General features: G+C 46.8%; 1 protein-coding gene across 2 annotated transcripts; it reads left to right on the plus strand.

Annotated features, from left to right (window-relative positions):
- Window positions 1-16,883: 16,883 nt before the first annotated feature.
- On the plus strand, window positions 16,884-20,542 carry LOC123079026 (serine/threonine-protein kinase A-Raf). Of its 2 annotated transcripts, none has more exons than XM_044501698.1 (4): window positions 16,884-17,034; window positions 17,647-18,959; window positions 19,341-19,796; window positions 20,027-20,542. In XM_044501698.1, exons 2-4 carry the CDS (start codon window positions 17,898-17,900, stop codon window positions 20,312-20,314), a joined length of 1,806 nt encoding a protein of 601 aa, XP_044357633.1. In that variant the 5' UTR covers window positions 16,884-17,034; window positions 17,647-17,897; the 3' UTR covers window positions 20,315-20,542. The 2 variants fall into 2 exon arrangements, with proteins under 2 accessions (XP_044357633.1, XP_044357632.1); XM_044501697.1 differs by having other exon boundaries at window positions 16,924-17,306.
- The last annotated feature ends 1,282 nt before the right edge of the window (window positions 20,543-21,824 follow it).

Consider the following 21,824-nt stretch of genomic DNA (forward strand, 5'->3'; position numbering starts at 1 on the left):
TGGGCATCCCCAATCTTAGGCTCTTGCCACTCCATATTCCATAGTCCATCGAATCTTCACCCAAAACTTGAAAACTTCACGACACAAAACTCAACAGAAAACTCGTGAGCTCCGTTAGCGAAAGAAAAGAAAACACCACTTCAAGGTACTGTAATGAACTCATTCTTTATTTGTATTGGTGTTAAATCTACTGTATTCCAACTTATCTATGGTTTATAAACTATTTTACTAGCCACAGATTCATCAAAATAAGCAAACAACACACGAAAAACAGAATCTGTCACAAACAGAACAGTCTGTAGTAATCTGTAACTAACGCAAACTTCTGGAACTTAAAAAATTCTACCAAAATATGAAGACCTAGATTATTTGACTGTTGATCTTCTGCAATTGGAATCAGTATTTTATCACGTTCTGGTGATTTTAAACAATTGTTTTCGTGAACAGAAAGTTTCTGGAATTTTCAGCAAGATCAAATAACTATCATCCAAGAAGATCCTATAGGTCTTACTTGGCACAAACACTAATTAAAACATAAAACCACATCTAACCAGAGGCTAGATGAAATATTTATTACTAAACAGAACCAAAAGAAAGAACAAAAATAAAAATTGGGTTGCCTCCCAACAAGCACTAACGTTTAACGCCCCTAGCTAGGCATGATGATTTCATTGATGCTCGCATAAAAGATAAGAGTTGAAACATAAAGAGAGCATCATGACGAATATGACTAGCATGTTTAAGTCTAACCCACTTCCTATGCATAGGGATTTTGTGAGCAAACAACTTATGGGAACAATAATCAACTAGCATAGGAAGGCAAAACAAGCATAACTTCAAAACTTTAAGCACATAGAGAGGAAACTTGATATTATTGCAATTCCTACAAGCATACATTCCTCCCTCATAATAATTTTCAGTAGCATCATGAATGAATTCAACAATATAACCAGCACCTAAAGCATTATTTTCATAATCTACAAGCATAGAAATTGCATTACTCTCCACATAAGCAAATTTATTCTCATCAATAGTAGTGGGAGCAAACTCAACAAAATTATTATCATGTGAAGCATAATCCAATTGAAAACTAAAATAATGATGACAAGTTTCATGTTTATCATTTTTCTTAATAGCATACATGTCATCACAATAATCATCATAAATAGCAACTTTGTTATCATAATCAATTGGAACCTCTTCCGAAATAGTGGATTCATCATTAAATAAAGTCATGACCTCTCCAAATCCACTTTCATAAATATAATCATCATAAATAAGAGGCATGCTTTAATCATAATAAATTTGCTCATCAAAACTTGGGCGACAAAAAATATCATCTTCATCAAACATAGCTTCCCAGAGCTTATGGCTTTGCATATCATTAGCATCATGGATATTCAAGGAATTCATACTAACAACATTGCAATCATGCTCATCATTCAAATATTTAGTGCCAATCATTCTAATGCATTCTTCTTCTAGCACCTGAGCACAATTTTCCTTCCCATCATTTTCACGAAAGATATTAAAAAGATGAAGCGTATGAGGCAAACTCAATTCCATTTTTTTGTAGTTTTCTTTTATAAACTAACTAGTGATAAAACAAGAAACAAAAAGATTCGATTGCAAGATCTAAATATATACCTTCAAGCACTCACCTCCCCGGCAACGGTGCCAGAAAAGAGCTTGATGTCTACTACACAACCTTCTTCTTGTAGACGTTGTTGGGCCTCCAAGTGCAGAGGTTTGTAGGACAGTAGCAAATTTCCCTCAAGTGGATGACCTAAGGTTTATCAATCCGTGGGAGGCATAGGATGAAGATGGTCTCTCACAAACAACCCTGCAACCAAATAACAAAGAGTCTCTTGTGTCCCCAACACACCCAATACAATGGTAAATTGTATAGGTGCACTAGTTCGGCGAAGATATGGTGATACAAGTGCAATATGGATGGTAGATATAGGTTTTTGTAATCTGAAAATATAAAAACAGCAAGGTAGCAAGCGATAAGAGTGAGCGTAAATGGTATTGCAATGCTAGGAAACCAGGCCTAAGGTTCATACTTTCACTAGTGCAAGTTCTCTCAACAATAATAACATAACGGGATCATATAACTATCCCTCAACATGCAACAAAGAGTCACTCCAAAGTCACTAATAGCGGAGAACAAACGAAGAGATTATGGTAGGGTACGAAACCACCTCAAAGTTATTCTTTCTGATCGATCTATTCAAGAGTCCGTAGTAAAATAACACGAAGCTATTCTTTCCGTTCGATCTATCCTAGAGTTCGTACTAGAATAACACCTTAAGACACAAATCAACCAAAACCCTAATGTCACCTAGATACACCAATGTCACCTCAAGTATCCATGCGTATGATTATACGATATGCATCACACAATCTCAGATTCATCTATTCAACCAACACAAAGAACTTCAAATAGTGCCCCAAAGTTTCTACCGGAGAGTTAAGACGAAAACGTGTGCCAACCCCTATGCATAGGTTCATGGGCGGAACCCGCAAGTTGATCACCAAAACATACATCAAGTGGATCACATGATATCCCATTGTCACCACAGATAAGCACGACAAGACATACATCAAGTGTTCTCAAATCCTTAAAGACTCAATCCGATAAGATAACTTCAAAGGGAAAACTCAATCCATTACAAGAGAGTAGAGGGGCAGAAGCATCATAAGATCCAACTATAATAGCAAAGCTCGCGATACATCAAGATCGTATCACCTCAAGAACACGAGAGAGAGAGAGATCAAACACATATCTACTGGTACATACCCTCAGCCCCGAGGGTGGACTACTCCCTCCTCGTCATGGAGAGCGCCGGGATGATGAAGATGGCCACCGGTGAGGGTTTCCCCCCTCCGGCAGGGTGCCGGAACAGGGTCCCGATTGGCTTTTGGTGGCTACAGAGGCTTGCGGCGGCGGAACTCCCGATCTATTCTTTTCCCCGAAGTTTTTAGGGTATATGGATATGTATAGGAGAAAGAAGTCGGTCAGGGGAGCCACGAGGGGCCCACGACGGTGGAGGGCGCGCCTGGGGGGGAGTAGGCGCGCCACCCTGCCTCGTGCTCTCCTCGTTGATTCTGTACTCCAAGTCTCCTGGATTGCTTCCGTTCCAAAAATAACTCTCCCGAAGGTTTCATTCTGTTTGGACTCCGTTTGATATTCCTTTTCTGCGAAACACTGAAACAAGGGAAAAACAGAAACCGGCTCTGGGCTCTGGGTTAATAGGCTAGTCCCAAAAATAATATAAAAGTGTTTAATAAAGCCCATAAACATCCAAAACAGATAATATAATAGCATGGAACAATCAAAAATTATAGATACGTTGGAGACGTATCAATTAGTTGAGTTTACTTTGTCTACATCATGTCATCTTGGTTAAGGCGTTACTCTGTTTTATATAACTATGCGCTTTTCTATCAATTGTCCAATAGTAATTTGTTCACCCACCGTATACTATGTGTTCAAGAGAGAAGCCTCTAGTGAAAACTATGCCCCCCCCCGGGTCTACTTTTATCGTATATAAAAACACAAAAATACCTTGCTGCAATTTGATTTCTTTTATTTTGTTTTGCAATTTATTTACCACTACAATATTTAATCCTTGCAAGTAACCGCTGAGGGGATTGACAACCCCCTTGCTCTTGTTGGGTGCAAGTATTTGCTTTTGTGTGTGTAGGTGTTGTTCACAAGGTTCTGTGTGGTTCTCCTACTAGATTGATAACCTTGGTTCTTAACTGAGGGAAATACTTATCTCTATGGTATTGCTTCACCCTCTCCTCTCCGAGGAAATCCCAATGCAACTCACAAGTAGCAATACCTATGAATTATTCACTTGTTATTGAACAGTTTGATGTCTGGGGCTTTGATTATATGAGACCTTTTCCTTCCTCTGATGGATATCCTCATATTTTGGTTGTTGTTGATTATGTTACTTAGTGGGTAGAAGTTATTCCAACTGGTAGTGTTGGTTACAACACATCTGTTAAAATGCTTAAAGAGGTTATCTTTCTGAGGTTTGGAGTCCCTAGGCACTTAATGACTGATGGTGGTTCACATTTTCATTCATGGTGCATTCCTTAAAATCTTAGCTAAATATGATGTAAACTATAGAATTGCATCACCTTATCATCCTCAGTCTAGAGGGCAAGTAGATTTGAGCAATATAAATAAAATTAATCTCGCATAAGATTGTTAATAGATCTAGAAAGAATTGGTCCAAGAAACTTGATGATGCATTGTGGGCATATAGAACTACTTACAAAAATCCTATGGGTATGTCCCAATGTAAAGTGGTCTATGGAAAAGTATGTCATTTACCTCTTGAGTTAGAACATAAGGCTTACTGGGCAAGTAAAGAACTCAACTATGATTTCAAACTTGCCGGTGAAAAGAGGTTATTTGATATTAGTTCTCTGGATGAGTGGAGAACGCAAGCATATGCGAATGCCAATTTATTTAAAGAGAAAGTTAAAAGATGGCATGGTAAAAGAATTCAAAAACGAGAATTTAGTATCGGTGACAAAGTTCTTTTGTACAATTCTCGTTTTAGACATTTTGCAGGTAAACTTTTGTCCAATTGGGAAGGGCCATACATCGTCGAAGAGGTCGACCTTTCAGGAGCCATGCATCAAGATCAATAACACCGATGAAACTAGTCCAAAGATTGTTAATGGGTAAAGAATTAAACATTATAGTGTAGGTACTCCCATTAACGTGGAAACCAACATTATCCAAGTGATTACACTGGAAGAATATCTAGAAGAGACCTTCCAGAACGCTCCAGAGTCCTGAATGCAACTTTTGCCAGAACTGAGAGTGCGCTCTGGGAGTCCATGGGAAATGGTGGGATCGCCACTGCGATGCCCTTCTCTGAACACAACTTTTGCCAAAAATGAGATGAATGTTGGCATGCCCAAAATCTATGAAATATTGTTTCTTCTCTGCTACACACAACACAAAAAACTCCCGGTTTGATTCGACAACATTGAAGCTCAGCGCCTATTCCCCTGCATGCCTGTCCGTACTTAACACGTGCGTTCATGTGTGTGCATGAGTGTACACATGCAATTGAGAGATGGGAGAGCAACTCTACATGATATGCAGTTCATCTTCGACATTTGAGAGATGATTAATTACCAACGTTGGTGCTTTGTTATTTGAATACAAATTATACCATTATCTGAAAGTATTCCTGCTATATGCTTGTTCGTGTACATTGTAGAACAATACAAGTTCTATGTTATATGTGTCTAAGTTTTTATCATCATTTCCTTTATTGTTCTTTCTTCATTTTCTTTCTTTTTAGGGTAATATCAATGCTCTTAGTTCATTCTACCTTACAATAACATTTGTTTTTGTTTTGTTTTTACATATGTAATTCAATTTTGCTATTGGACATGCATTTGAATGTTCAGCCATTTTTTCGTTTTCATGTGTGTTTTCTTCCGTTTTTTATTGTTATGAGTTATCTTTTCCTTTTATGTGTATATGCTGATGATGTGTTTTTTGTGAGTATACACGTATATACTAAACAATACATGTGTAAGTTATATCAGAGTGCAAAAATTGCACTATTTTGACGTTAATTATCGCATATTATAAAAAGTGCAAATTGTGTGCAAGTTTTTGTTATCATTTTTTTTAAGTTTTTTTCAACTTCTTTCTGTTTTTAAGGGTAATACCAATGTCACTAACTCATTCTTTATTATAAACTTTTTTTAAAAATTGTTGCACTGTTATATGTTCATTTCTTGAATTATAAAAATATTATAATTTCTTTACAAATTGTGTGCACGTTTCGATCATTATTCTTTTAGTTCATTTTTCATTTTCTTCCTTCTTTAAGGGTAATAGCAATACCACTAATTCATTATTTCTTAAAAAAACTTTATTTTGTGTTTGTGTTCTTAGTTTTAGTAGATAAAAAGTTTGACGAATAAAAACATGAAAAGAAGAAGGCAGTTCCGACTTTATATCTAGATTGGGCGGTGAGAAAGATTTGAGTGAACCGACAAGAAACTTCAAGCGCCTATCAAGTAGTTAGCCTTCTTAATATAGGTTATTATTTCTTTAACATGGCTCCTTTTTTGTTAGCATGTTGTAGTGACATGTACTACAGGCCACAGATGTACTGGTTTCTTGAATTATAATTATCACGATGAATTTCTCTTATTGCTTGGTTTTAGTGTTGAATATATGTGTATGTGTATATTGTGACTTGGGCCCATCTTCTAGTTCATCTGTATAGTTGAGGTTGTGGTCCCCCTCTGTACATCATATATACGTGCCTGGTGCACCGATCAATGCATTGTGTTTGCACAGCCCATACTTCATCTTCTACATGGTATCTATCGCAGGTCGGTCGACCTAACCTAGTCGCCGCCGCCGCCGCGCGCCCTCCACGTCGCCGCCACTGCTTTCCCACCCGCCACCGCCACACGTCGTTGTCGCCGCCGCGCGCCCTCCGCGCCGCCGCCGCCGCCGGTCACCGCTGCCCCGCCTACCTCACGCTGCCGCCACCCACCGCTATTGCCGCCGTGCGCCCTTCGCGCCGCCGCCACCGCTCCGGTCGCCGCTGCACTCTGCTCTCCCGCTTCCGCATAGCCTCCACCTCCCACCCGAGCTGCCCAAACCCTAACACCCCTCCAACCCACGCCGCCTCCATCTCCCACGCCGCGCCATGAGTTTCTCTTCCTCCATTGTTTCCAACCCCTTCGCCGGTCCCGACGTCACCCTCGTCCACGATCTCAACATCCACGAGTGCATTCCGGTGGTGCTTGATCAATCCACCGCATCCTACTCCACTTGGAAGCGGTACTTCTCCTTGGTGTTTCGCGAGTACCTACTTCACGGCCACGTCAACGGCACCGTGGACTCAAGCCTCATGATTCACGACGAGGAGTGGATGATCCTCGACGCCACCATCATCCGCTGGTTCTACCTCACCATCTTCAGCGACCTCTTCCACACGGTGATGGATGATGACGACGACACCTATGCCGTCTGGACCAAGCTCAACGGCCTCTTCACCGACAACAAACTGCAGCGCAAGGTCCTTCTCCACGGCGAGTTTTATGGGTGCCAGCAGCTTGACTCGTCCATCGACGATTTTTGCATGCACCTCAAAAAGCTTGCCGATGAGCTCCGCGATCTCGGCGAGACGGTTGGCGACGAGCTCCTCATCAGCACTCTCACCGCCGGCCTCAACGAGGACTTTGGGAACGCCGCCTTCAACCTCACCCTCATCCCGAAGCCTACCTTTGATAAGGTGGTGGCGTATCTCAAGCTAGAAGAGCGCCGGGTGAAGATGGCCCGGACTCAAGCGGCTCACACCGCCCTCGTCGCCAGCACCCGCGGGGACCAGGCGCCGCCGCCGCCACGTCCCGCGCCGGCCCTCCCGCCCGCGCCCGCCTTCCCGCAGGTGTCGGCCGCTCCCTTCCCTCTGCCCCAGCCGACCGCTAATGGGGGCCGTCGCGGCGGCCGCCGTGGAGGCCGCAAGCAGCAGCAGGGTGTGGGTGCTCAGGGAGGAGCGACCTGCCCCTAGCAGCACCAGTAGTATATCTGGCCATCTTCGGCCCGGCCCGGCCGGCCCGGCCCGGCCCTAAAAAACAGGGCCTGGGAGGGCCGGGCTTGATCAGTGGGCCGGGCCTGGGCCTGAAAAGTAAGCCCTAGCAGTTATTGGGGCCGGGCCTGGGCTTCAATATTAGACCAAAATTAGGCCCATCCGGCCCTTCCAACAACAGCAGCCAGCAGCCCAGCAGTCCACCAGTCCACCTCCACTCCTCCATGCATCGAACCCTAACTTATCCACTCGCAGTCTCGCACACCGCGCGTCCCTCCCCCAGTCCCCCTCCTCTGTCTGTATCCCGTGCTGGCGGCGGCGACCTACCCTAGCCGCCCTGCAGTGCCGCGTCCCCGTCCCGCACCGGCGGCGGCAGGCTGCCTCTCCTCCCCAACCGCACCGCCGCCGGCAGGCCTCCTCTCCTCCCCAACCGCGACGCCGGCAAGCTTCCTCTCCTCCCCAACCGCGACGCCGCCCGACTGCCTCTCCTCCTCAACCGCGCTGCCGCCCGGCTGCCTCTCCTCCCCAATGGCGCCGCATCCAAGACATCCACCGCAGCAACGAGCTCTGCATCCCCTGGTTGACATCCACCGCATCAACTAGCTCAGCTGTCGTCCGAGCGCCGCCGCACCTCTGCTCTTAAGGTAATTTGATGCGGATTTTTTTCCGTTCTTAACCGATTAGCAGGTGTACATACATGTCAACATGATGGATTTGATGCAGATTTGTTGCTGTTGTACATGAATATAAGTGTGTGTAGAACTGTAGATGAACTCGCTGCTGTACATGAATACAAGTGTGTGTAGATGATTGATGAAACAGTGGCTATAAGTGTGTGTTGATATAGATTTCTTGCTGCTGTTGACATATATATTTCTTGCTGTTGACATATATATTTCTTGCTGTTGATATAGATTTAGCATGGAGGGGCATGAGGGTGATGAACCAGATTATCATCCTGAAGAATTAGAAGGGCATGAGGGTGAGATGGAGCTGTTTATTGTACCTCCAAATCCTCCTCGTGTACGGCAGAAAGTTGCAAGTAAAAGGGGGAAGAGGCCAGCATCTAGTGCACGTTCAGGAAGTGGACAATCGGCACCACAGCAGCAGCCTACAGCCGAAGCACAGCAGCAGCCTACAGCCAAAGCACAACAGCAGCGCACTGCCTCCTCTAGCAGTAGCAGACGGAAGTCAAAAGTATGGTTGGACTTCACCAAGATATCCAAAGATGGTGATGCCTTTATTGTAGCTAAGTGCAACCATTGCTCCGCTGAGCTGTCAGCTAAATCTGGACACGGTACATCTCATCTCCTTAGGCACACCGAATCGCTGCATAAGACTGATCAATCAACAATGAATAATTTTTTCTTGAAATCTGAAACAAATGATGATGGAAAAAATGCATTGAGAAATGTTAAATATGATGCTCAAGTAGCTAGACATGGAGTCTCTATTTATCTTGTGTCCGGTTCTCATCCATTTACAACAGTTGAAGAAGATGGTTTTAGAACAATGATGACTGCTTGTTGTCCAGCATTCAAGAGTATTGGTCGGCACACAATAAAAAGAGAGATAATGGCAATGTTTCTTTCCCAGAAAAAAGAATTGCTTGAAATTATTGTTGCTGCCCCTGGTAGAGTAAGTTTCACATCTGACAATTGGAAATCTGAAGTCACCAAGCATAGCTATATTTGCATTACCTGTCATTACATAGATGCTGATTGGAAACTAAACAAAAGAATTGTCTGGTTCAAAAAAATTGATCCACCATATGATGGAGCATCTATTGCCGATGAGGTCCATCTAGCTTTTCGTGAATGGAGGATTGAGAAGAAAGTAATGTGCATCACTCTTGATAATGCAGCCTATAATGATAGAATGATTGTTTGCTTGCGAACCCACTTGTCTCAAGGTGCTTTACCTTTGTCCGGCAAATTCTTTCAAATTCGTTGTTGTGCACACATACTGAATTTGGTAGTTCAATCTGGTTTGACATTGATTGATGGTGCTGTGGCCAAACTTAGAGATGGTATAATGTATCTAAAGGCTTCAAGTAATAGGCTGCACAAGTTTTATAGCACTGCTACAACTACTTTCAACTTAGAAGAATCAAAGAAGTTGAAACCTGACATGCCCATTCGTTGGAATTCAACATATACTATGCTTGGCTCCTGTTTGTACTTAAAAAAAGTGTTGCAGTGGTATTCTGAGAGGGATAGCATCTTCAAGGTGCATTTTTGGCCAAGTGAGGAAGAATGGTCCAAGGTATCTCATATGTATCAGTTTTTGGAGGTTTTCTTCAAGGTAACTACTGTTTTCTCAGGAACAAAATATCCAACAGCCAACTTGTACTTCATGAATGTTTATCTAGTCCATACTGCTATTATTGAGGCTACCGCTGGTATAAATAGCTACATGGGTCCAATGTTGTTTGCTATGAGAGAAAAGTTCATGAAATATTGGTCTGACTATAGCGTATTTCTATCTTGTGCTGTTGTTCTTGATCCCCGTATTAAGTTCAAGTTCTTGGCTTATTCCTACTCCAAGCTGTATGAAGAGAATGATGCCAAACGTCGTCTTGCTGATGTTAGAAGTACCTTGACTTCTTTATTTAATGAATATGGTAGTGTTGTACCTGTTCATGACAACTTACCCAAAACTAGTATGTCAAGCACTTGTGGACTTGGTGCCTTTTCTGACTATGATCAGTATGTGGAAAGCACGAGCACAGTTGAAGAGAAATCTGAATTGGAATTGTACTTGGCTGAACCTACCAAGAGGTTGAATGAGAACATTGATATCTTGGATTACTGGAGCAAGTCTGCAGCTAGGTATCCGCAGCTAGCAAGATTGGCACGTGATATCCTTGCTGTTCCCGTGTCAAGTGTTGCATCAGAATCTGCTTTCAGCTTGAGTAAGAAGGTTATAACCCCGAGCCGAGCCTCACTTAAACCAAAGACGGTTGAGGCCTTGATGTGTTTGCAAGATTGGTATCGCTGCAAATTGGAGAAGAAAGATGGTATATAGTTTAACTTACTTTGTTTATTTCTTCATGCTATGTACTTTAGAGTTTATAGCTAACATGTTGTTGTAGTTGTTGTAGGTAATAAGAGAAAGGCAGAAGTGGTTGAGCTAGATGATGAAAATTCTTCTTCCGATGATGAATGTAACATCCATATTCTTTGTTCATGTCAACTTGTCAAGTTCAACATGTACTTTAGCTAACCTGATGTTTATTGCATTTTGTAGAGTTCTTGCTAGAGCACTGAGATGAGTAGAAGATTCGGAGAAGGCATGTCGAGATGGCAACCAGCAGCTACTGGTCCTTATTTTTGGTTCTATGAATTGGCCATCTGGCATGTAATAATACATTTATGCACTTGTGTTTCTAAACCTCGAAACTGGAATGTTTGATACTATTTGATGTGAAAACAATGCTCTTTAGTGCTATTTTGGTGCTGATGTGCTGCTGTTTTGGTGCTGCTGTGCTGCTCTTTATGCACTTTTGGTGCTGATGTGCTGCTATTTTGGTGTTGTTGTTGTCTTTAACACTTTATAAGATACTATTTGCTATTTTGGTGCTATTTGATGTGCTGTTTTGATGTTACAACATCGAGGGCCTTTGGGAGGGCTTAGGGCTTTCGGGCTTTCTGTGTTGGGAGGGCCTGGGCCTGGGGAACGTAGTATTTTCGTGGGCCTGGGAGGGCTTGGGCCTGGGAAACAGACCTAGGGCTTGATGGGGCCTGGGCCGAAGCCCGGCCCGGCCCGGCCCATGGCCAGATATAAGCAGTAGTACCAGCCGGCCCCTTTGTATGCCGGCCAGAACCCTTGGACTGGCGTTGTGCACGCCTGCTCCATGTCGGTTCCCCGCGTCCCTGCCCCGGGTATCCTCGACGCATGCCCTCCGTCTCACCAGGCGTTCTATGCCGCGCCACAGCCCTATGCGGCGCCCTAGGGCCCCTTTCCTTCGGCCTGCCGCCACAGCCAGGTGGGCTACCGCTGCTGCCCCTGATGGCCCCGCCCGAGCAGCCCGCCCTCCCACCGGCGTCGTGGGACCCGGCTCTCTTGGTGGCCCTACACTCGGCTCCCTCACCGTCCACCTACATCAGTGGCGGTGACTGGTATATGGACACTGGAGCTACTGCGCACATGGTGGCTCATCCCGGTAACCTCCACACCTCCTATCCCATCCACACTTCCGCTCGCATTACCGTCGGTGACGGTTCCTCCCTTCCCATTACTCACACAGGACATGCATCTTTTCCATCTAATTCTACTCCATTTTCATTATCTAACATCTTAGTTTCTCCTGATCTTATTAAAAATCTGGTCTCTGTTCGTTCTTTTGCACGTCAAAATCCTGTTACCGTTGAGTTTGACGAGTGTGGTTTTTCTGTTAAGGACACTCATACCCGGATGGTACTCCAGTCCACTCCACCGCCTCCACCACCTCCGCCGCCCCTGTCGCTCTCGCCACCGGAGTGGATCTTTGGCACGCTCGCTTGGGTCATCCCAACCCCGCCACCCTTTGTCATATACTTCGGAGTTTTCCTTTCACGTGTAATAAGACCGAGGATCACTCGTGTCATGCATGTCGCCTCGGCAAAGATGCTCGTCTTCCCTTTAGGGCATCTTCTCATGTTGCATCATACCCGTTTGAGTTAATTCATAGTGATGTTTGGACCTCTCCTGTCGCAAGTAATATGGGCTATCTTTATTATCTTGTTATACTTGATGATTTTTCGCACTATGTGTGGACCTTCCCATTGCGTCGTAAGTCGGATGTCATCTCCACTCTCGCCGCTTTCTACTCCTATGTTTTCACGCAGTTTGGTCGTCCCATTCTCGCGTTTCAGACAGATAACGGGAAGGAGTTCGACAACTTAGCTGTTCGCATTCTCCTCACCACACATGGCATGACTTTTCGTCTCACATGCCCGTACACTTTGCAACAGAACGGTCGCGCTGAGCGTGTCCTTCGCACTCTTAACGACTGCGTTCGGACCCTTCTTTTTCATGCCAATGTGCCTCCGTGCTTTTGGCCTAACGCTCTCGCCACCGCATCATTCCTCATTAACATCCACCCCTGTCGCACTCGCGGGAACTTTGCACCTCATCACCTCCTCTTCGGTGCACCATCCTCTTATGATGTGCTTCACATCTTCGGCTGTCTCTGCTACCCTAGCATCGCGGCCACCGCGCCTCATAAGCTTGCACCCCGCTCTGTCGCCTGCATCTTTTTCGGCTATCCACCTAACACCAAAGGCTACCGCTGCTACGACCCTATCTCACATCGTGTATTCACCTCCCGACATGTTTACTTTGATGAGAAGGTGTTTCCGTTTCAGCAACAGGTACCTCTCGTCGCCCCGTCACTGCCTGCCACCGACGACCCTTCGGTAACCCCGTCAGGTGGACGGCCCCGCTCGGCTCTCGGACCGCCTCCGGGCTTTGGTGGTCCTCGCGCCGTGGGACGAGCTGCTCCTCACGCCCCACGCCGCCATCACCGTCTCCGCCGGCTTTGCCGCCGGCGCCATCTCCTGCCGCCTCAGGCGCCCCAGCTGGCCCACTGCCTCGGGCGCCTCGCCAGCCTCCACTGCCTTGGGCGCTGCGGATGCCTCGGGCGACGCGCGCTCCCCGGCTGCTTCGGTGGCCGCCTCACCGGCCGCCTCGCCGGCCGCCTCCTCGGACCTCATCCCGGAGTTGTCGTCTCACCCCCTCACTCGGGCTTGAGGCGGCGTTCACCGCCCGAGTCTGCGGTACTCCAACGACGAGTATCTCCTTGCCGTCTCCACTGCCTATCCGTCGCAGATACTTGCGTCCGCCAGAGCATCCCTTCGTGATCCTCACTGGCTTGCTGCGATGCAGGAAGAGTTCAACGCTCTACAGCGGAACCGTACCTGGACACTGGTTTCTCGGTCTTCTCGCGCCAATGTCATCAGCGGCAAGGGGCTCTTTCGCCATAAGAGCTGCTCGGATGGTACACTTGAGCGCTACAAGGCTCGTTGGGTGGTCTGTGGTTCTCGGCAGCGCGCTGGCATCGATTTCACTGAGACGTTTGCACCGGTTGTCAAACCGGGCACGATCCACACTGTTCTCCAGCCGGCGGTTTCCCGAGGTTGGCCGGTTCATCAGATGGATGTCTCCAACGCCTTCCTTCATGGCCATCTTGAGGAGCAGGTTTACTGTGAGCAGCCAACCGGTTTCGTCGACGCATCTCTTCCTGGGCATGTGTGTTTGCTGTCCTGGTCTCTCTACAGGCTCAAGCAAGCACCTTGCGCCTGGTACCAGTGTATCGCTGGGTTCCTTCGGACACTAGGCTTCAGCGTTATTCACTCGGATGCCTCATTGTTTGTCTATCACCGCGGCGATACGACTGCATATTTGCTCCTCTACGTCGACGACATCATCCTGACGGCCTCCTCCGCAGCCCTTCTTCAGCAGATTACTCTCCGGATGCGTGATGAGTTTGCCATCAAGGACCTGGGTGCTCTACATTATTTCCTTGGCATTGAGGTTGTTCGGCGACGCGACGGCTTCTTCCTTCATCAGCAGAAGTATGCACACGATCTACTTGAGCGTGCCGGCATGCTCAACTGCCACCCTGTTGCTACTCCTGTTGACACGAAGGCCAAGGTTTCTGCTCTCGAGGGCTTGCCCGCGTCGGATGCACCGTTCTACCGGTCCATTGTTGGTGCTCTTCAATATCTAACTCTCACCCGGCCGGATCTTCAGTATGCTGTTCAGCAGGTGTGTCTCCATATGCACGCCCCTTGTGACTCCCATTGGACCCTCGTGAAGCGGATTCTCCGCTACATCCGCGGCACGATGGCTCTTGGGCTCACTCTCACGGCGTCTACTTCTATGGAGATGGTGGCCTACTCCGACGCGGACTGGGCCGGCTTCCCTGACACTCGTCGCTCCACCTCTGGCTACTGCGTCTACCTCGGTCCTTCACTCGTCTCGTGGCCGTCCAAGCGACAACCCACGGTTTCGTGCTCTAGCGCGAAGGCGGAGTACCGAGCAGTGGCTAACGCCGTCGCCGAGTGCACCTGGCTACGACAACTACTTTAGGAGTTGCATCATGACGTCTCCCAGGCTACAGTTGTCTACTGTGACAACGTCTCTGCGGTGTACCTTTCCGCCAACCCCGTTCATCATCGCCAGACTAAACACATTGAGCTGGGCATTCACTTTGTGAGTGAGCAGGTGGCCCTTGGACGGATTCGGGTCCTCCATGTTCCTACAGCACAACAGTTCACCGATCTGATGACTAAGGGACTGGTGACTTTCACCTTCGAGGAATATATGTGTACGTGTATATTGTGACTTGGGCCCACCTCCTAGTTCATCTGTATAGTTGAGGTTGTGACCCCTCTCTGTACATCATATATACGTGCCTGGTGCATCGATCATTGCATTGTGTTTGCATAGCCCATACTTCATCTTCTACATTTAGGATTTAGCCAACAATTATGCGTATGCGCAAGTATGTGTGTGAAAAGAGATGAGGACTGTGTGTATGTGCGTGGTACATCCGTCTATGTTCGCGCGCACATCCGTATGTGAGAGGTGGGAGGCTATGCCGTCAACAAGAGACACAATTCATTTTTCGATGCGCTGAGAGACGACTAATAGTTGAGGCCTTGACGGTGTTGTTCTGCTCTATGAACACTTAGGATGCGTTTGGATGCAAAGTATTTTTGTAGTTTTTCTAGAATACCGTGGTTTCCGAAAAAAACTTTGGTTTTGAATACTTCGATGTGTTTGGCTTCAACAAAAACTGAAGTTTTGTAAACCATAATATTCCAGAAACTGTGGTATTTTTGAAGTATTTGAAAAAGTGGTCTAGACCTCTTTTTTCTAAACAGAACAGAGAGAAAGTGCAATTGACGTTGCCATCTACGTTGGGATAAGAATATTAGATGCGATTGTCTTCTAATTTTTCTCCATCTGTCCAGTCTAATTGCAAGACTGCTACAAGGGGTGGCATATATATTAGATATGACGCCGCTGGATGGGATGACAAAACTGATTAGTTTCTAGTGATCTTGCATGCTTCTCCATGGAGTCCTTAGCTGTCGATTAATTTCGGACTAGTAGCGCACTGATTAGATCAGGAGAACACTTGTATGCAACCGGGTATATATATGCTAGGTAGCCAATTCAGTATAAATGGTGCATCGTACACGCGCAAAGAATTTTGGTCCGCCTTCAAAAGTACATGCACGTATAGACATATGATAACAACACGCTCCTAGGATTGTATTACTTCAATCTAGTTGATTAATGAACTTAAGTTGCCACAGGCTCTTGATCAATCATGCACCTCATGGTTAAATTAGTCCAGCCATTGAAGGCCGGCTGATCGATCCGTTTCTTGCGCCTGCCTAGTTAGCATAGCAGTACACAAATCTGCTACATAGGTGCGGACGAGCTGACCTTATGCGTAGAAGCTGCATGCACCCGGCGGCCGTTAGGTCTTGTAGCTCAGTGAGTTTCAGATGTCATCCAGCGTTACAATTGGTCAAAACTGTAGTATAACAACACCCGCCAAACACCTAGGTAGTTTCGCTAAAACTGAGAAAAAACACGGTTTAAAGAAACTGTAGTATTCGTTGTGTGCACATCTGAATACTGTAGTTTTCAATTACCATGGTTCTCTAAAAACTTCGTTGCCAAACTAAGCCTTAGTATAGCCTGGTCGTACGCATGCAAGTTATACTTGTGCTTGCATATTATGGCACTATGCAAGCTATATCTATTTTCTTTGCAATTTTTTTATCAGCATATGGTTTTAGTTTATTTTCCCTTTAGGATAGCACCAATGTTCTTAATTCATTTTATTTTAGAATAAGAATTTTTGTTTTCGTTTTAGTTTATGTTTTTCTAGTATATGTCTTTGTTTACTGACACAAAATTTTCTTTTCTTTTTCTTGCTTGTGCTAATGTTTCTAACTTCCTTTTTATCATTGCTATTCGTTTGCTGGATTTTTTCTTCTATATTTTTGCAACAGGAGTCTCCCAAATTTATCGTTGACACGTAAAACAGCAACAAACAACTGACTTTTAGCACGGGATCCACGTGGACGCGGGGAGTCCCGCGACGGAACGAATCTCCGGAATATAAAAACCGTGCGCGTCAAATCTCACCAGAAACAAAACAGCTTTGGATTTGGATTAGACTAATCCCAAAGTCGTCTCTCATGATTGACCCATAAACAAAGAAAGAAAGAATTGTATTCCGGGGAACAAGTCCCACACCGCCCCAGAGCCGCCCAGCACCGTACCTCCCTGCCCTATTTATTTTACAACGCAGAGGGCAGAGGATTCTTCCGCCTTTCAGGTTCACGCGCCGCCCGGCAGAAAAAAGGGAGAAAGGAAGAGGAACAAAGGCGGGGAGGGCGCCCGGCCCTGGCACAACTGCTGGATTCGTTCGGTGAGCGATTGGAACGTCCCGTGCCCCCGTCGCAACATTCCCTCCCCCCTTCCATCCCTCCGTCCCTCCCGGCAAATTCCAACGCTCCACCCACGTCCAAAGGCAGGAGGTGCCGCCTTTTCTCGGCCCCGCCCGATTCTTTCCCCCGCGCACAGCCTTCGTCCGTCCCACGTCGCCGCTGCTCCCTCCACGTTCTTGGCCGGCCGGACGGCTGCCTCCTCCCAGGCGCGCGTCGCTCGGCCTAGATAGATTCGGGTGTTCCTTCCCATCGGGTAAGCGGCCGTGACTCTTCCTGGTTTCAGATTAGGAGGGCCAGCTCCTTTTGGATTTGGATACCGGTTGCGTTCGGCCAGGGGATTTGGCGTGGAATAGGCGCCGAATTCCGAGGTCTCCCGATCGCTGCCCGCCTGCCTCCCCCTGTTTCCTGCATGTGATGTGATGTGATTGTTCTCGCACGCCTCTGTTTTTCTTGCCTGCACGGTTCCTCGTTCCAATTTGATCCCTCCTTCTTCTTGCGTTCGGAAACCGTGGTTGCTTGGCTTTGACCAATCGTGACCTTCAGAAAGGTGTGTGTATTGATCTCGCGAGTGTTTTGCTTTTGAATTGATCCAGGGGCGGCGGGCGGCGGTCCACGGAATACGGCCGGATTGCGCGTGAATTCAGAGCAATCGAGGCGTGCCATAAGAAGAACCGAAGAGGGGGAGCAAATGTGGCGTCTCTTCAACGAGCTCTGGGACGTTCTAGGATCCGGGTTTTTCTCGTCCAGGTTCCTATAAGCCTAATAACACGTCAGCGACTCGCCGCTCCCGTCGCATCAAATCAAGTCCATCCATCCATTGCATCGGCCCATCTGGTCGGTCGGCATGGACGACGAGGATTACTCGTGGGTGCGGCGGACGAGGTTCTCCCATTCCGTCGTCCGCTCCAACTCCGGCAGGGAGCAGTTCGGCGCCTTCGTCGAGCAGTTCAACCGCGGCGCCGCGCTCAGGCAGAACAAGGGCTCCGACTCAGGGTTCAAGCTCCACGGCATGAACTTCGAGCCCAGGACCAAAGCCTCCGCCACCACCAACCCGGTCCCCATTCCAAGGACAAGGTCGCTGAGTGCCCAGCCCAAGACGGACCTCAACCATGCCTTCTCCAACGCCATACCGGTGCATCATCACGAGAAGCCTGCCGATCACGGTCACCCGCCGCAGTCAGCACCGACCAACAACTCTGCCAACGGAACGAGGGGCCGCAACAACCTCTTCGTCGACGTCTGCTCCGAGCCCGAGGTTCAGGACCCGAGCAAGGCCGACAGCCCTGGGCCTCTCGAGTTCTCCTTCCACCCAGACGAGCAGAGCATGAGGCTGCAAAGGGTGTGCTCCAGCCCGTCTCCTTTCCCGGCCAAGAAAGCGCCGGTCTTGGACGCGCCGCGGCCGCCGGTGCGCAGTTCGTCGCTCAGGGTCCTCCCAGAGGGGCGCACGACGCGGATGCTGAGGGCGAGGTCCCCTCTCCCAAGCCGTCCCGTGCCTGAGGTGTTCAAGGAGGCCAAATCAGCCAGCAAGAGGTTCTCCACGCCGCCGCCGCGCCGGAAATCTTCGTCCCCGCCACGCGCGCCGCCGGCGGACGCGCCACTCAAGGCGCCGGCCAAGGTGAAGCACCACAGGAAGGAGCACTGGGACAACCAAAGGGCCAAGGCGGCCGCAGAGAAGGTGCTCGAAACTTGGACGGTGGATCGCAAGCAGCTCCTCATCGGGCAGAAGTTCGCCTACGGGGCGCACAGCCGTCTGTTCCATGGAATCTACAAGGAGGTGCCCGTTGCTGTCAAGTTCATCAGGCAGCCTGACGTCGAGGAAGATGCGGAGCTGGCATCTCAGCTCGAGAAGCAGTTCAACACGGAGGTTGTCACATTGTCCCGCCTCCAGCATCGAAACGTCATTAAGGTAGTAACTTCCTGAGTTTCCTCTGCAGAAATATTCAGTTTCAGGCAATTTGTGCTTATATTGATTTATTTATCAAAGAAGTTTGAAACAGCTGATGAAATTTATTTCTAGATTAGATAGAAAGAGCAATCCTTACGTTTAGCCTTGTGCCAGATGACTTACATTTCTTCCCTGAAATGGCAAGTTTCTGGTACTAAGTTTCCATCAGTACCTAGCTTTTAGTTCAGGTGTGTTCCTACGTCATGCCGAACGTAGTAGTCCTGTATGACCATGCTAGTAACAACTCACAGTCCTGAAATCTTGCTTACGTGATCCCATCTTTGATGTTATCATCGCAAAACAAAGTCAATTATTGATCCATAAATACAATTTCTTTTGTAGCTGGTTGGAGCATGCACCAGTCCGCCGGTCTTCTGCGTCATCACCGAGTTCCTTTCTGGTGGTTCGTTGAGATCATTCTTGCACAAGCAAGAGCACAGATCTCTGCCTTTGGACAAGATCATTTCAGTTGGCTTGGATATCGCACACGGCATGGGGTACGTCCACTCGCAAGGAATCGTACATCGTGACGTGAAACCGGATAACATCATATTTGACGGGGAATGCTGCGCGAAGATTGTCGATTTTGGAATAGCCTGCGAAGAAGCCTACTGTGACCCTCTGGCGAACGATCCCGGGACCTTCAGATGGATGGCTCCGGAGATGATGAAGCACAAACCCTATGGTCGGAAGGTCGATGTTTACAGCTTCGGCCTTATCTTGTGGGAAATGCTTACCGGCTCCGTGCCTTATGAAGATTTGACTCCGTTCCAAGCAGCCTTTGCTGTTTTTGACAAGGTATGCACTCATCTGGTCCCATTTCTGTCCCTGTCAGGTAATACCTTTGTTAGGTTGAGATTATACAAATTTTCCAGATGGAGAGACATTAGGCATGACATTGTGCATATGGACATTCTTTTAATTAGTTCATATACATTCTTTTTTTCTCGAACAGTCCATATACATTCTGAATTTCTGATCCTGTGCTTTCTGAGAAGAAGAAAATGACCACCAATTTCCATTTTCAGAATGTGAGGCCGGCCATTCCCGGCACCTGCCCAGCTGCATTACGGGTTCTGATCGAGCAGTGTTGGGCCTTGCAAGCAGATAAAAGGCCTGAATTCTGGCAAATAGTTCAATTACTGGACAAGTTCAAGATGGTTCTTGAAAGAGATGGAACACTTGACAATATGCCAAGCTCAAACTGCCAGGAGAATCATGATCCCAAGAAATGGCTAGCCCACTGGCTCCACAAGCTCAAGCATCCCCATCATCATCATGATCTCTCTGGACCTCCACCACCAAAACTTCTGTAACTAATCTTCTCTCTTCCAATCTGTTCTAGTCCAGGTAGTCCTTAGAATGTAAATATCAAAAGTTTCTTTTGGTATATATATAAAAAGAGTCCCATTTGCTTGTATTTGTTGTTTCATAGCATAGTAAGTGAAGTACTTCTCTGGGTTCAACTTGATTTTTTTTTCCTTTTGTGTTGCTTGTGCCTATGCAAAGTCCCTGAAAAAAAATACTCTGTTTTTGTGCTTGAATGTTTGTTGTCATTGACTCGTCCTTTTTAACTCTGAGAGAGTCCAAAAGAAAAATCGAATTTCGAAGGAAGTACACCTGGCCCTTCTTTCTGGACTCCTAGTCCTAGATGCTCATCACTCATCAGGATAATCTGAGATTTGTTAAACTTACAATGTGGAGAAGTTAACTGAGCAGAGCACCTTCCAATTATTGTCGTTGTATTGTACTCCCTCCATCCCAAAATAAGTGTCTTGAGTTTAGTACAAATTTGTACTAGAGCTAGTACAAAATTAAGACACTTATTTTAGGGTGGTAGACACTTATTTTGGGACGGAGGGAGTGGTAGAGTGGATGCCAAGGTGAATTGAATGCTTCTTTGTAGTAAAGAGAAAAAAAGTATATTTTTCGTCCATCAACTCTTCACAGAGTGCATATTTTCTCTCTTAACTTCTGAACCAGACATTTTGCAACATTAACTCTTCAAACAGAACAAGTTTAGTCCCTCGTCTCAGCGCCGACCTGGTATCACTGCAGATTTGGCGCCGTTTTGACCAATCAACACTATGATGCAAACTACTCAGCTTATACACATCAACTTCAAAACAGTAGTCCACATCCATATCATCCTCAAAGTCACTCTCCTTCGTTTCGCTTATCTAGCAAATGATAAACAAAAATGTCAGCTACCCCTTCCTCTACTATGTTGTTTGCCATCCTCTACCCCAGTCCATTTTGTAGTTCTTTTCCAGGGAAAAACCTACTGAAGCTGCACAGTATCTTTGTCAACATCTTTCCAATATCTTCCAAATATAAATAATCCATGGATATGACATATTGGTATAGATGACGTGTGACATTGCGGCCCAAGAAGTGCCATGTCATATACATGGAAATGCACGTAGTGCAGCCAATCCGTTCCTAAAAAAGCTCCATCATAAAAACAGATAGGCAAAATACCAAGACGATACATTTAAAGCCTACAGGTAACAAATCGACAAATAAACATGGACCCCGATAACGCCCACACGTGTGGGCGTTAGGGGTCTGCCCACACGTTTTGTGTGGTGTCTAAGAAGATCAGCCTACACGCCTACGTGTGGGCAAAACAAGTAATGCCCACACGCCTCTTTTTTTTCCTCGCGGTCCCTTTCACACGCCTACGTGTGGGCAAAATAGATAACGCCAACACGCCCGTACGTCAGGCCTCCTACCTCATGGTCCCGCACCCCCTGCGTGACAGTCACCACGTGCCTCGCAGTTGCCATGGTCCGGACCCTCTTCCATGTTCGTTTAACTGCAGTT

Source organism: Triticum aestivum, chromosome 3D (assembly GCF_018294505.1).
Source record: "Triticum aestivum cultivar Chinese Spring chromosome 3D, IWGSC CS RefSeq v2.1, whole genome shotgun sequence".
NCBI lineage: Eukaryota > Viridiplantae > Streptophyta > Magnoliopsida > Poales > Poaceae > Triticum > Triticum aestivum.